General features: G+C 40.2%; 1 protein-coding gene across 1 annotated transcript in view; it reads right to left on the reverse strand.

Annotated features, from left to right (window-relative positions):
- The window catches only part of hgfb (hepatocyte growth factor b), a 143,783-nt gene that overhangs the window by 102,544 nt on the left and 25,836 nt on the right, over positions 1-15,403 (reverse strand). The window contains exons 5-7 of the mRNA XM_057836163.1: positions 11,438-11,580; positions 9,371-9,491; positions 4,572-4,690 (exon numbers count right to left, since the gene is read on the reverse strand). Coding sequence (XP_057692146.1) covers positions 4,572-4,690; positions 9,371-9,491; positions 11,438-11,580 — 383 coding nt within the window. The remainder of the gene's footprint in view (positions 1-4,571; positions 4,691-9,370; positions 9,492-11,437; positions 11,581-15,403) is intronic.

Genomic DNA, 15,403 nt, shown 5'->3' on the forward strand with positions numbered 1-15,403 from the left:
TTTTTTTAACACTCAGTGGTGTAATGTAAACAGCATGTGTTGTGTCTGCATTTTAACAGGGAGTTAAAGTCGTAACAGAGCCTTCTACAAATTTGACAGACTCGCATTAGAACCGAAGTAGAACAATAAACATCTGGCCAGTTGTGCGGCGGAACTATTAGTGAAGACATAACAAAAGGAGTTAAGTGTGTGCGTTTGAATTATTTGTTGACTTGGAGGCAAACTTTACTTTTTATTATGATGATCTCTGCAGTATGGAAATATTTTATACTTGGATGTGTTGTTTTTTTTTTGTTAATGCATTTGCCAATACGCAGTGTTGGCAGATCCTCAAAATCAGGTGACATAACTTGGATTCTGATCCAAAAAATGTTTCGATATGCATACAAACTTAGAAACAGTTAAAACTAGTCCCTTGCCCAATAAGGTGTTTTAAAACTGTTGAACAAAAGTAACATTGGAAAAACTTGTGTGTCTTAAAAATCTTTTTATCTCCTCCTATTTGTGCTGTCAGCCCTCAAATAACAAGTAATGAATACAAAAAGAAACAAACTCTGTCTAGTGAAATAATCTATTGAATAACTGGTTGAAAGATTTCCTTTGGGGGAAAAACAGCTTCAACAACAACCAAAATTCAATTTTTTTTATTATCGAGGTTTTTATGATGCAAAACAATCTTTTTAACTCATTTCAGTCACAACATAGCAGAGAGTCCGTGCTTATCAAAGTCCTAAATGATATTCGTCAGAATACTGATGCAGCCATATCATCTGTTCTGCTACTATTGGATCTCAGTGCCGCATTCGACACGGTTGACCACAACATACTACTCAGCAGATTGGAACAGTCAGTAGGGCTCACTGACACTGTTCTTCAGTGGTTCACATCTTATTTGCATGATAGGGATTTGTTTGTGTCAAACCATCAGTCAGAACGAGCCAAATTCACTTGTGGAATCCCTCAAGGGTCCATTCTTGGACCACTCTTATTCAACATCTATATGCTTCCCCTAGCTCAGATCATGGAACAGTATGACATCTTCTATCACACCTATGCTGATGACACAGAACTCTACATTTCTGTGTCCACACATGATTATAGTCCCTTAGTCTCCCTAAGTAAATGCATTCATCAAATCAATGAATGGATGTGCCAGAACTTTCTCCAGCTAAATGTGGAGAAGACAGAAGTGATCATTTTTTGGCCAAAAAAGGAAACGTCAAAGATAAGCATGCACTTTAGCACAATGCCACTTACAGCTATAAATGTACAGTGCCTTGCAAAAGTATTCGGCCCCCTTGAACCTTGCAACCTTTCGCCACATTTCAGGCTTCAAACATAAAGATATAAAATTTTAATTTTTTGTCAAGAATCAACAACAAGTGGGACACAATCGTGAAGTGGAACAAAATTTATTGGATAATTTAAACTTTTTTAACAAATAAAAAACTGAAAAGGGGGGCGTGCAATATTATTCGGCCCCCTTGCGTTAATACTTTGTAGCGCCACCTTTTGCTCCAATTACAGCTGCAAGTCGCTTGGGGTATGTTTCTATCAGTTTTGCACATCGAGAGACTGACATTCTTGCCCATTCTTCCTTGCAAAACAGCTCGAGCTCAGTGAGGTTGGATGGAGAGTGTTTGTGAACAGCAGTCTTCAGCTCTTTCCACAGATTCTCGATTGGATTCAGGTCTGGACTTTGACTTGGCCATTCTAACACCTGGATACGTTTATTTTTGAACCATTCCATTGTAGATTTGGCTTTATGTTTTGGATCATTGTCCTGTTGGAAGATAAATCTCCGTCCCAGTCTCAGGTCTTGTGCAGATACCAACAGGTTTTCTTCCAGAATGTTCCTGTATTTGGCTGCATCCATCATCCCGTCAATTTTAACCATCTTCCCTGTCCCTGCTAAAGAAAAGCAGGCCCAAACCATGATGCTGCCACCACCATGTTTGACAGTGGGGATGGTGTGTTCAGGGTGATGAGCTGTGTTGCTTTTACGCCAAACATATCGTTTTGCATTGTGGCCAAAAAGTTCAATTTTGGTTTCATCTGACCAGAGCAACTTCTTCCACATGTTTGGTGTGTCTCCCAGGTGGCTTGTGGCAAACTTTAAACGAGACTTTTTATGGATATCTTTGACAAATGGCTTTCTTCTTGCCACTCTTCCATAAAGGCCAGATTTGTGCAGTGTACGACTGATTGTTGTCCTATGGACAGACTCTCCCACCTCAGCTGTAGATCTCTGCAGTTCATCCAGAGTGATCATGGGCGTCTTGGCTGCATCTCTGATCAGTTTTCTCCTTGTTTGAGAAGAAAGTTTGGAAGGACGGCCGGGTCTTGGTAGATTTGCAGTGGTCTGATGCTCCTTCCATTTCAATATGATGGCTTGCACAGTGCTCCTTGAGATGTTTAAAGCTTAGGAAATCTTTTTGTATCCAAATCTGGCTTTAAACTTCTCCACAACAGTATCTTGGACCTGCCTGGTGTGTTCCTTGGTTTTCATAATGCTCTCTGCACTTTAAACAGAACCCTGAGACTATCACAGAGCAGGTGCATTTATACGGAGACTTGATTACACACAGGTGGATTCTGTTTATCATCATCGGTCATTTAGGACAACATTGGATCATTCAGAGATCCTCACTGAACTTCTGGAGTGAGTTTGCTGCACTGAAAGTAAAGGGGCCGAATAATATTGCACGCCCCACTTTTCAGTTTTTTATTTGTTAAAAAAGTTTAAATTATCCAATAAATGTTGTTCCACTTCACGATTGTGTCCCACTTGTTGTTGATTCTTGACAAAAAAATTAAATTTCATATCTTTATGTTTGAAGCCTGAAACAACAAAAATCCTTTTTTTTCTCCGGGTTTGCAGAGCACGGAATGGGCAACAAACAAAAACCTTAGCGGTGACATGCGTGAGCCAGCCAATGGGACTGAAGCATTTTAAAGTTATTTTTAGAACAGCATGTCTCACACTCGCTTTCCAGACTCCGCGGATTGACAGCCAAAAACTGAGCCGAATGAAGTTGGAGGAAAGGGCGAAAAGGTACGGCAAATGGCGTGTTCAAAACTATGCAAAATTGATGCAGAAAACAGTGTTTAAGGAGGAGTAGACCAACACATTTTTGTTCATTTTACCTGGCGGCAGCACAAGCCCGCTATCCTCATCTGTTCAGAGACGATGTTCTGCCAAAATCTGCTACATTGGCGAAACGTGCTACATTAGTCGAATTTGACACCCAAAGTACTACCGTGCACGCTAAACTTGTTTTGTTTGGATGCATACAGGCAGAACGTACTAAAAAATGCCTTAAGAAAATACTTAAATGCAGTTATACCAAATAAGGACGGTTAAAATACGTTACGTGACTAATGTGGTCAACTGCTTCAAAGCTAACACAAAAAGCCACAATGGTTAAAAGTATGAGAGGGTAATACATGCAAAAAGTATTTTTCTGGCAATGAAAAGGTTCTAAAAAAACTAAATAAAAACAAAAATAGTGAGTACTCGCCGCTTCCAACCGATGTGCGCATGCGTGCGGATGCTTGCAACCGTCTTGTGTAGACGTTTCGCCTCGTAGTAAGGAATGGCCGAACAACGGAAGCGCTTGTAAAAAGCAGCCATTTGAAAATGCACTATGAAACGAAGCACGCAGCTTTTTCACAAAGTTTCCCTATGAACTCTGCCATCTGTTCTCAAAAAATAGCGGAATTAAGGGCTCAATATGATCGCTTTATTATTTATTACTAATTAATTATTATTAAATATTATTTATTACTTACTATAAATTTATTTTTTATATTTTATTTACATTTTTGAATGTTGCAATTATAAGCATGGCCACGTAAAGATACGTTTGTATTTTGGGGAAAAAAAGAAGCATTAAAAATATTTCCGGACCCGAGATTGTTGTAATTTTTTCATTTCGGACCCAGAGGATTTTTAATTCATGACCCCTGATCTAGACCCCTAAGGTAGTCTGGAACTGGTCTTCTATATGTTCCAAGAACAAGAACCAATCATGGTGAGGCAGCATTTAGTTATTATGCTCCTCACCTCTGGAACAAATTACCTGAAGGTCTGAAGTGTGCTAAAACTGTTACCTCCTTTAAATCAGGGCTAAAAACGCCTTTGTTTATCACAGTATATCCATAACGGTCTACATATTTCATGCTATTTGCAATTTATTCCTTTTCTGCTTTATTTCCATATATGATTTCAATTTAATGTGATTTTCATGTATAATTTCCTTTTTCCATTGCCTTTTTTTTAACGTTCTTTTGATTTAATGTGATTTTTATGACCTTCATGTGATGTAAAACACTTTGAATTGCCTTGTGTTGAATTGTGCTGTAAAAATAAATTTGATATTGAGTGGGTTTTTAGGTGTTGAGGATCCCTAAAATGCATGTTTATCACATTATATAGTTATCATGAGCCTTGTATTGTAAATTGTTTCGTATCTTGAGGCACCCAGTGGTTCCCACTCCGTGTAGTGACCAACATCAATACAAAAAATGATTGCTGAATCACTAATAATAATTTATAAATGTTTCATTACCGCAAACTTTGATGCTACAGTACTCCCAGCTAGTTTTTGGATCCGTGGTGAAGCACCAGGGCCTGTGGCGTCCATCTGGATTCCTGCAGTAGTTATCGTCCAGGCCCTTGTCGGGATACCTAATGCAAAACATTCAACCGTTAACAGCATGACATCACCACACTTGATAGGAAACACAATGTCAAACAATTATTGAAAAAGTAAGAGTGCGCGAAACGCAATAATATCAAATGTCTGGTTGTGTGGAAGGATTCCCGTAAAATATTTAGTGGGATCAATTAAAGAGCCATTTCTTAACTAATCAATTCATCAACCAAAAACTAAACAGCCTACCGGTAACTTTGTCATCGCACTTGACTTCTATACATAAGCACCCGGATTTCATCTGTTTTGCTCTCTTGTCTTTGCTTTTACGGTTTGTTAGTCTGATTAAGTTTCCTGTCTGAGTATTACTCACTCGCTTTGATACAGTTCCTCTTGCCTCCCGCGCACAGCATTGCAAAAAATCTGGGAGTAAAATGTATGAGCTGCCTTGAAATAGTGTTTAAGAATCTACACCAGGCTTAGCAGGAGTTTAGAGCAATTAGTCAGAATGAAAAGTTTTCACTACAAATTACTACGAAAAATGCAAAGTAAGTCCCAACAGGGAGATGGACCTGGTAAGTACGTACGTTGGCTGATTTCTTAATCATTGTACTGCTCTGCTGTTTGTGTTAAAGTCTTTTTTCAAAGTGCCCTGTAATGTTCTAACAATCAAGATCAGCATTGGTCTCGAGACCACATTTTGAAAGTCTTGGTCTTGTAATGGTTTTGCCTCCAGATAGGAAGTGAATCAACTACTAACTATCTGGTAACCAATAGGGGTGTGAAAAAATATCAAAATTGTGATATATCGTGATTAGAGATGTCCGATCGATCGGGTCCGATCACGTCATTTTCAAAGTATCGGAATCGGCAAAAAAATTTCTGACATGCCTTTTTTTTAATATATATATATTTTTTAATGAAATCGTTTTCTAATTGTATTAAACGTTACAGACAAAATGTCTTACACTCATCCAGAGTCTTTAGTTTTGGCTTAACCCTTTAACATCGAACGTGTCGGCAGCGACGCGTTTACGCATATCGTCTTTGAAGCTTCGTCACGCTGTAATTACATCACCCACGTGCCGCTGGTTGGTCTCATTTGAAGGTGCGGAAGTTGATGTCCACACCAGTTTTTATTTTAAGTCAATCGACCAAGAAAAACGGGAGATAATGTAATTTGAGTTTTATAGTTTTATTGCACTCATAAATATGCATTAAAACGCTGCATGGACCATGTATCTATCTCCATATTTCCATCATTTCTTGTCCTTTTTCAAAACCGAAAGCAGCACAAAAGACTACATATCCCAAGAGCCGTAGTGATGTCAAGAAGGACGAACCGAATGTGATCATTTTTAATAAATTTCCGAACAAGGCGCCAACTAATGAAAGGGAGACATGCGACGCAAGCAACGGCCGGTTGGTTTGAGCGAGCGTCTTTGAAATGTGCAGAATGAATATAAAACTACATTTAGCGCAAGCTAATGCATTATTTCATTAACTCAAGGAAGAAGATGAGCTGTATTTGTCATTGTTTTCCTAGGATGAGTCAGCGTCTCAGCAAGTAGAAATGACAGCAGCGCGCAAACGGCGAAAGAGTAGGTTGTGTGACGTGTGTGACGCAGCTCCGTGACCTGTTCAAGCTTTATTGAGTGCGCAAAAAAAAAAAAAAAAACTTTATTGAGTCGCATGCCTGAAAATTTTTAATTGAACTGAACTACTTGTCAATATTTCTTTAAATATTTTTTTTCAATGTTATATATATTTTTCTTTACTATAATCTTTTCAATTTTTATGTAGATGTGTGTGCAAGAAGCTTGATTGCATGTAGGTAAATACTTTTAATAAGGTGATGGGTACAACACCTGACTTCACAAAGAAATATCCTCCAAACCCTTTTTGTGTTAGATGATATATATAATTTTTTTTCTCATTATTTTGCACTGTATATAACCTGTTTTGACCATAGTATGTGTAAAGGCCAAAAACACCTATGACCATACCTGCTGTTTGTGTTGAATTGTCAAACATAAAACTATTCAATTTTTTTTTTTTTTCTATTGAATGTTTATCCTAACAAGTTGAATAAATATGATCAAGCTTCAAAACGGTTAGTCGAACATGTTTGGTTGTCAGTGGGACGTCAACATTACAAATTTTGAAAAAAGATTTTGGGATTTTTTTGTCTTTTTGGGTCCAAAATGTGGATGATAATTGGTCAGTGAAGAAAACAACAGTTTGGACATGAAGTTCAAGGTGTCTTCAACTTGGCCATTGTAAACATTTTTTTCTTTGAAATATAAAGGAAACATCAAATGCATGCAAATTCGGCCAAAATAGGCTTAGGTGTTAAAGGGTTAAACTAGGGCTATCAAATTTATCATGTTGACGGCAATAATAACTTTTAAATATTTAACGCGATTAATGCATGCGCTGCACGACCCACTCACGCATTGTCGCATTCAATCTATAATGGCACCGTTTTACGTATTCATAGAGTTAAAAGGCAACGTTAAATGAGTAGAGAGAATTTTGGCAGCCTTTGAAGCTTTTTTTTTAATTGGCTAAAGCCTTACAATCCCCCTCTCAACGATTAGAAATATTATGGGAAGCAATGTGGGGAAGAAAGGTAGTAGTTGTCTTTTTCTTAACACCCTGTTTTATTTCCCAACACAGAGAAGATATATCAATTGGTACCACTACGCACAGTCATGGTTGCACTTCCCATCATGCATTTGGGCAGAAGTTAAATGGCTACAGTATCATTTACTGAAAGCTCAACAAATACACTAGATAGCAATATTTAGTCACAATATACAAGGTCACATTTATCCTTTAAGAATTACAAGTCTTTCTATCCGTGGATTCCTCTCACAGAAAGAATGTTAATAATGCAAATGCCATCTTGAGGATTTATTGTCATAATAAACACATACAGTACTTATGTACTGTATGTTGAATGTATATATTTGTCCGAGTTTTATTCATTTTTTTCTTACTGCATTGCCAAAATGTATATGATCGGGAAAAATTATCGGGAATGATTGGAATTGAATCGGGAGCAAAGAAAAAAAAAGCAATCGGATCGGGAAATATCGGGATCGGCAGATACTCAAACTAAAACGATCGGGATCGGATCGGGAGCAAAAAAAACATGATCGGAACAACCCTAATTATAATCATTATAAATTCAAATAGCAGTGTGGTTTTCGTCCCGGCCGTGGAACAGTGGACCAGCTCTACACCCTCAGCAGGGTCCTCGAGGGTGCATGGGAGTTCGCCCAACCAGTCTACATGTGTTTTGTGGATTTGGAGAAGGCGTTCGACCGTGTGCCTAGGGGAATCCTGTGGAGGGTGCTCCGGGAGTACGGGGTACCGAGCCCCTTGGTAAGGGCTGTTCGGTCCCTGTACGACCGGTGTCAGAGTCTGGTCCGCATTGCCGGCAGTAAGTCGAATTCGTTCCCAGTGAGGGTTGGACTCCGCCAAGGCTGCCCTTTGTCACCGATTTTGTTCATAACTTTTATGGACAGAATTTCTAGGCGCAGCCGAAGCGTTGAGGGGGTCCGGTTTGGTGACCTCAGCATTGAATCTCTGCTTTTTGCAGATGATTTAGTGCTGTTGGCTTCATCAAGCCGTGACCTCCAACTCTCACTGGAGCGGTTCGCAGCTGAGTGTGAAGCGGTTGGGATGAAGATCAGCACCTCCAAATCCGAGACCATGGTCCTCAGTCGGAAAAGGGTGGAGTGCCCTCTCCGGGTCGGGGATGAGATCCTGCCCCAAGTGGAGGAGTTCAAGTATCTTGGGGTCTTGTTCACGAGTGACGGTAGGAGGGAGCGGGAGATCGACAGGCGAATCGGTGCGGCGTCTGCAGTAATGCGGACGCTGCACCGGTCCGTAGTGGTGAAGAAGGAGCTGAGCCGAAAGGCAAAGCTCTCGATTTACCAGTCGATCTACGTTCCTGCCCTCACCTATGGTCACGAGCTTTGGGTCGTGACCGAAAGAACAAGATCCCGGATACAAGCGGCCGAAATGAGTTTCCTCCGCAGGGTGTCCGGGCTCTCCCTTAGAGATAGGGTGAGAAGCTCGGTCATCCGGGAGGGACTCGGCGTCGAGCCGCTACTCCTCCGCGTAGAGAGGAGCCAGCTGAGGTGGCTCGGGCATCTGGTTCGGATGCCTCCCGGACGCCTCCCTGGAGAGGTGTTCCGGGCATGTCCCACCGGTGGGAGGCCCCGGGGACGACCCAGGACACGCTGGAGAGACTATGTCTCTCGGCTGGCCTGGGAACGCCTTGGGATCCCGCCGGAGGAGCTGGTTGAAGTGGCTGGGGAGAGGGAAGTCTGGGCTTCCCTGTTAAAGCTGCTGCCCCCGCGACCCGACCCCGGAACAAGCGGAAGATAATGGATGGATGGATGGATGGATAAATTCAAATAAAGGTTGCTTAAAAGTTGGTGGGGTCAATTTGAGCATCCTGAAAAGTTGGTAGTGTTATGTCACTACCATTCCTATGCAAACCTACGCCCTTGGTTTCAAATGTATTGTAAATATTTTCTGTATAAAAAATAATTTGGTGTTCAAAAAGTCTTTTTTTAAACTTGAGTCTTAAAAAAGACGGGGTCGTCTTATAATCAGGGCCGTCTTATTTTCGGGCCAATACGGCATATATTGACTCATATGTTATCTTTATCATGTTGAATCATAGCTGTGAGTGCTACCTGTCGGGATGGTACTGGTGCTTGTGTGGTTCCTCCAGATCCCAGCGTTGGCATTCCTTGCCGCTTTCTGTGTGGTCGATGGGTCCTCTGTAGTCCTCTCCGTTGCAATGTATACACTCCACTAATTGGTCGGAGACAAAACAGTTAATTTCATACCCCTCTGTTGCGGACATATTAACCGATCATTTGTAGTCTTTAAGAAAACTAAGTAACATCAACTTACATACAGTTGTGGTCAAAAGTTTACATACACTTGTGAAGAACATAATGTCATGGCTCTCTTGAGTTTCCAGTTATTTCTACAACTCTGATTTATCTCTGATAGAGTGATTGGAACAGATACTTCTTTGTCACAAAAAACATTCATGAAGTTTGGTTCTTTTATGACTTTATTATGGGTTAACAGAAAAAAGTGATCAAATCTGCTGGGTCAAAAATATACATACAGCAGCGCTAATATTTGGTAACATGTCCCTTGGCCATTTTCACTTCAATTAGGCGCTTTTGGTAGCCATCCACAAGCTTCTGGCAAGCTTCTGGTTGAATCTTTGACCACTCCTCTTGACAGAATTGGTGCAGTTCAGTTAAATTCGATGGCTTTCTCACATGGACTTGTTTCTTCAGCATTGTCCACACGTTCTCTATGGGGTTTAAGTCAGGACTTTGGGAAGGCCATTCAAAAACCTTAATTCTAGCCTGATTTAGACATTCCATTACCACTTTTGATGTGCGTTTGGGGTCATTGTCCTGTTGGAACACCCAACTGCGCCCAAGACCCAATCTTCGGGCTGATGACATTAGGTTATCTTGAAGAATTTGAAGGTAATCCTCCTTCTTCATTATCCCATTTACTCTCTGTAAAGCACCTGTTCCATTGGCAGCAAAACAGCCCCACAGCATAATACTACCACCACAGTGCTTGACGGTAGGCATGGTGTACTTGGGGTTAAAGGCCTCACCTTTTCTCCTCCAAACATATTGCTGGGCATTGTGGCCAAACAGCTTGATTTTTGTTTCGTCTGACCACAGAACTTTCCTCCAGAAGGTCTTATCTTTGTCCACGTGATCAGCAGCAAACTTCAGTCGAGCTTTAAGGTGCCGCTTTTGGAGCAAGGGCTTCCTTCTTGCACGGCAGCCTCTTAGTCCATGGAGATGCAAAACACGCTTGACTGTGGACACTGACACCTGTGTTCCAGCAGCTTCTAATTCTTGGCAGATCTGCTTTTTGGTGATTCTCGGTTGAATCTTCACCCTCCTGACCAATTTTCTCTCAGCAGCAGGTGATAGCTTGCGTTTTCTTCCTGATCGTGGCAGTGACAAAACAGTGCCATGAACTTTATATTTACAAACAATTGTTTGCACCGTTGCAGCTGCTTTGAAATGGCTCCAAGTGACTTTCAATGATTCGCTTTTTCAGATCCATGTATGTATATTTTTGACCCAGCAGATTTGATCACTTTTTCTGTTAACCCATAATAAAGTCATAAAAGAACCAAACTTCATGAATGTTTTTTTGTGACAAAGAAGTATCTGTTCCAATCACTCTATCGGAGAAAAATCAGAGTTGTAGAAATAACTGGAAACTCAAGAGAGCCATGACATTATGTTCTTCACAAGTGTATGTAAACTTTTGATCACAAGTATACATATTAGATCATTATTTCTCAGTAACACAGCATTTGGCAGTAAAACACCTCATCAGTTTTTCTGTGATTCTAGATCTCACTGTAGACGCGGTTACACTTGGAAATATTTATTAAGCGAGAGAGCCATATGAAGGTGCGGATGTCTTTGATGTGCGTGAGCCTCCCATTTGTAGTACGATGAATACTACATGCTGTGTAGTGTCAACAACACGGAGAGTGCAGATTGGAAGCAGATGTCCACGGCGTGTGTGCGTGTTACTTTTGCAACCTGATTGTCGCTTAGTGTGAGCATGTTTCCGATTAACCTGGGGTGTAAACTTGTTTTTCATTGCGGGCCAGATCGTAGTAGGGTTTACAGATAAGGTCAGGGTTCATCTTGAATTTGCCTTGAAGTAAAAATGCATTAGTGCGTGTGGCCTACCCTGGGAACACTGCGGTATTCCACACTCCTGGTGTCTGAGGTGCGGGTCGGTGGTAAAGCACCACGGTCCATCGGTGGAGTTATCCGGATTCCGGCAGTAGTTCTTCCTCAGGTCCTTCTTATCGAAAGGCTTGGACAGGAATCTGTCGGGAGGAGTATGTCGGTTACGCAAGCAAGCGCGCACCACATCTGCGGAGACCATCTGCAAGCTGTTTGCAGGTAGCGTGTGGAGAAAGGTTCTCGGGAAAAGGAAAACAAACAAGGAAAACACAAGGCCATAAAGGTCGTTGGCGCTGGCGTCCCATAGGCGTGAGATGAATTGATGCGCTGTCACCTCAGTGAATAACGGGAGTTGTCCGATACTACCGGGTGGCCGACAATATCGGCTGATAAAGCATTTAAAATAACATTGGAAAATGTCATTGGTTTTGCGCAAATACTAGGGATGCACGATATCAGGGTCCCCCCAGGATTGATAAATCTAAATTCAAGACTTTTAAGACCTTTTTTAATGCCATTTCAACTGAAAATGAATACTTTTCTCGCACCCATTATTTAGATCATATTGAATTATATTAAATAAATAAAGCACTGAACATCAAATTTTACCTCAATTACTAAGTGTGTTTGACAAAAGAATGCACCTATATTGAAGATACAATTAAAACAGATTTAAAGTAACATTATAAAGACTTATAAAGACAGAATTTTTTTTAAACACACACACAATAATTATGGACAAAAAGAGGAGGAGGACAGGACTCAGACCAGCCATCTTCTGTAACAGGCTAGCCGCTAGTGCACCTGCCAAGACCCCAGTGAACATGGCTAACTCTTGAGTTAAAACGGCAAAATTCACATTCATTCGAAAGGCAAACCGAAATGTTTAAGCAGGTCCACTGCCTTCGCATGACCCATAAACTGCAACCTAAAGTATCTGGATGTAACTTGAGCCCCTATCACATACTCCAAAACAACGGGAATATCGCAGGACTTCACCATGCAGCTGTGTGTGAAAAAAATTTCCCATGTCGGCTGACATGGGAAGCAGTGTGCATGAAAGCAGGCGTTAAATTCCCGGGTCACAGCAGATGGCTGATGAATTAAATATCATAGCGGCGGCCGATGTAACTTCCTCCCTCTTCGCAGTAAGAGGAAAAGCGGTAAACAAACATCGCAATTATAAACATAGCAAGCTGGAAACAGCTAAATTAAACTGAAAACATGACCAAAATTAAAATGTCAATTATTACGTCGGGCCGGGCCAGGGTTCTTTCTCGCTAACTTTTTCAAATAACTATATATTAACGATGTATAAATGATAAACTAAGGAATACTTGTTATAAAATAAATAATTTGGATAAAAAAAAAAAGAAGGCGCTGTATGGTCATTGCAGAGCCAGAGCGTGCCTATACACCCTTTTTAATATTTCCCTCTACGAGTCCGCAAAACCGCATCTGTTTATTTATATCTAACAAACTTTCCAACTTTATTTCGTTGTGTAAATAAATTTATAATGATCATAAAAATATATAGTCTATTTAAACATTAAGAAAATGTGCGTTTTTTTTTTCTGCCAACTGAGAATTCGTTATAGAAGATTTTATGCAGACATCGTCACAAATGTTATCACACAAATCGCGGGTCGGGCTTTAATACCCGCGGACCAGTTCAGGTCGGGCTGGACTTTTTAGGCCCGATTTTACCTCTAGCTTAAAGTCTTGATGAGCTTAAATTGGCTGCAGTTACGAAGTCGGGAATGCTCCCTCCGGAAAAAAACACGATTTGAGCAACATCATTTTTAACAAACTTTTCCAGCGTTATTTCATTGTGTAAATGCATTTATATCGGTCATAAAAATATGTAGACTATTTAAACATTAAGAAAATGTGCGTTTTTTTTCTGTCAACTGAAAATTAATTACAAAAGACAGTTAAGACATCGGGAACGCTCCCTCTGGAACAAAACGCGATGTGACCAAAATTGTGACAGCCGATGCCGACCAAAAATGACGTGATATCCGAAACAGATCACCAATGGACTTAGTTGAAGTATATGAATAGTGGTCTGTTTTGGTGTTCAGAATCCACAATACTTCTGCCTGCAGGGTTTTCGTTCCACCGACAAACGGACGCATTCCCAATGCAGAGGTGGATGGATTCTCCGTTTTGCCGGTTGTGGTGGTTTGGCACGCACGAGTTGCATTTCGATTTGTAGTGCAGTGCATCGTAAAAATTCTATGCCTCATCTTCGTTATGGATTTAAAAAAGAAAAAAAAACGTTGTCACGGATATAATTTAGGTTGCTCTGAGATGTTCTTGAAAATTAAGACCACGGTGAAAAAATTCCAGACTTACAACAGCTAATTTAATACTTTTAATACCTTTAATAATGTAAAACTAAATTCAATGCTTTTTGAATACTTTTAATAACCCGCGAGTACCCTGGATATCCATATTTTGAAACCGATATCGATAACTTCCTGCTCCTCAAGGACCGACATGATAACGATAATATATATAGAATTTTAAAATCAATATTCACCTGAGTTTTTGAACATCTGTAGGTCAAAAATACTAGTGGTGGATTCAGCATAGATTTGCCTTTGACCAAATTTATTTTTTCAAATAAATATAATTTCAGTCAATCACAAACAATCAGTCAATATCATTGACGATGTGTTCCCCTGAAAAATGAGCACTAAACTTATACACTGTAAAATACAAACGTTTGCTAATTGCAAAGTAAGGTTTATCACTCAGTGATGGAAAAGTACGGCCTCTAGAACAGTAACAAGACTTTGCATACTAGCAAAACAGGAGTGAAAACAAACGCACACATCCCAATCCATCGACACCGTGCCAAAAATATTATATATTATCGGGTCGATAAATAATGTTATTGGATTTATTGGGATGCCGTCGTAATTCCTATTATCGGACCGATAATTATCGTGCACCTCTAGCAAATACGCATGTGTGTTTAAAAGTTAATGGACAAAACTGCAGACTTTGTACATTGGCTGGTCCTAGCTTAGCACAGCTGCTATACATAGAATGACCACTAGTTGTCACCAAAGTAAGATGCTTGGGATTTGTTAAGTGAGTAAAGACCGTTTGCATTCATGGTGCACAAATAAAATGAACAATAAATGAAAAGTAATGAATTATAAGTAGGGTTGGGCATTGTTTGAATTTGAACGTTTCCGATTCCATGTTTCGATTCCGGTTCCAAATGATTCTCGATTCTGATTCTAGGCAGGGTAAAAAAAATTGCATAGTTTATATTAATTTCTTAACTTCTCAATTAGTTTTTAAATTTTATTAACTTTCAATTAACTATGTATTTCTCACAGGGGTATTTTTAAAGTGATCCTCTAACTTAAATACATGTAGGCTCTAATAAACCACAATTGTTCTCTTGTACTAATATGTTGTTAGAAACACATAAAATGTTAAATCAATTACAATATTTTATAATATTTAGTCCGTATTTTGACCGTTAGTTGGCGCCAGGGTTTGCGGGCTCGCAGTGATGACGTCATTGGTATCTTTCGTGTTCAACAATTGCTTATTGCTGCCTAAACTCGTGAAGTAAAATGCCACGATGCGCCCATTTTGGATGCAATTTCCAGTCAAATGGAAACAAGGGGAGTGAAGTGAGTGGTCAAGATGGAAATATTATTTTTACTGAATAAATGTGCATAAGTGGAAGCTTCTCCCCCTTTTTGGTCCCTTTATGCACGCATCCTACCCACCACGCGTTACAACTAGCGACCGAACATTTTTCCTGGATCCTCAGTCAAGTAAGGGATCCGTCTATTTTCTGGATCCGAAGGTCCCACCGCGTCTGCAATATTGGTTTCGGATCTGTCAATTTTTTTGATTCATCGGTCCCACAGCAGCTTTTTGGATCAGTCTATTTTGTGGAATCGACGGCCTAATTGCGGCTGCGACATTGCCATG

This window comes from Corythoichthys intestinalis, chromosome 5 (genome assembly GCF_030265065.1).
Source record: "Corythoichthys intestinalis isolate RoL2023-P3 chromosome 5, ASM3026506v1, whole genome shotgun sequence".
NCBI lineage: Eukaryota > Metazoa > Chordata > Actinopteri > Syngnathiformes > Syngnathidae > Corythoichthys > Corythoichthys intestinalis.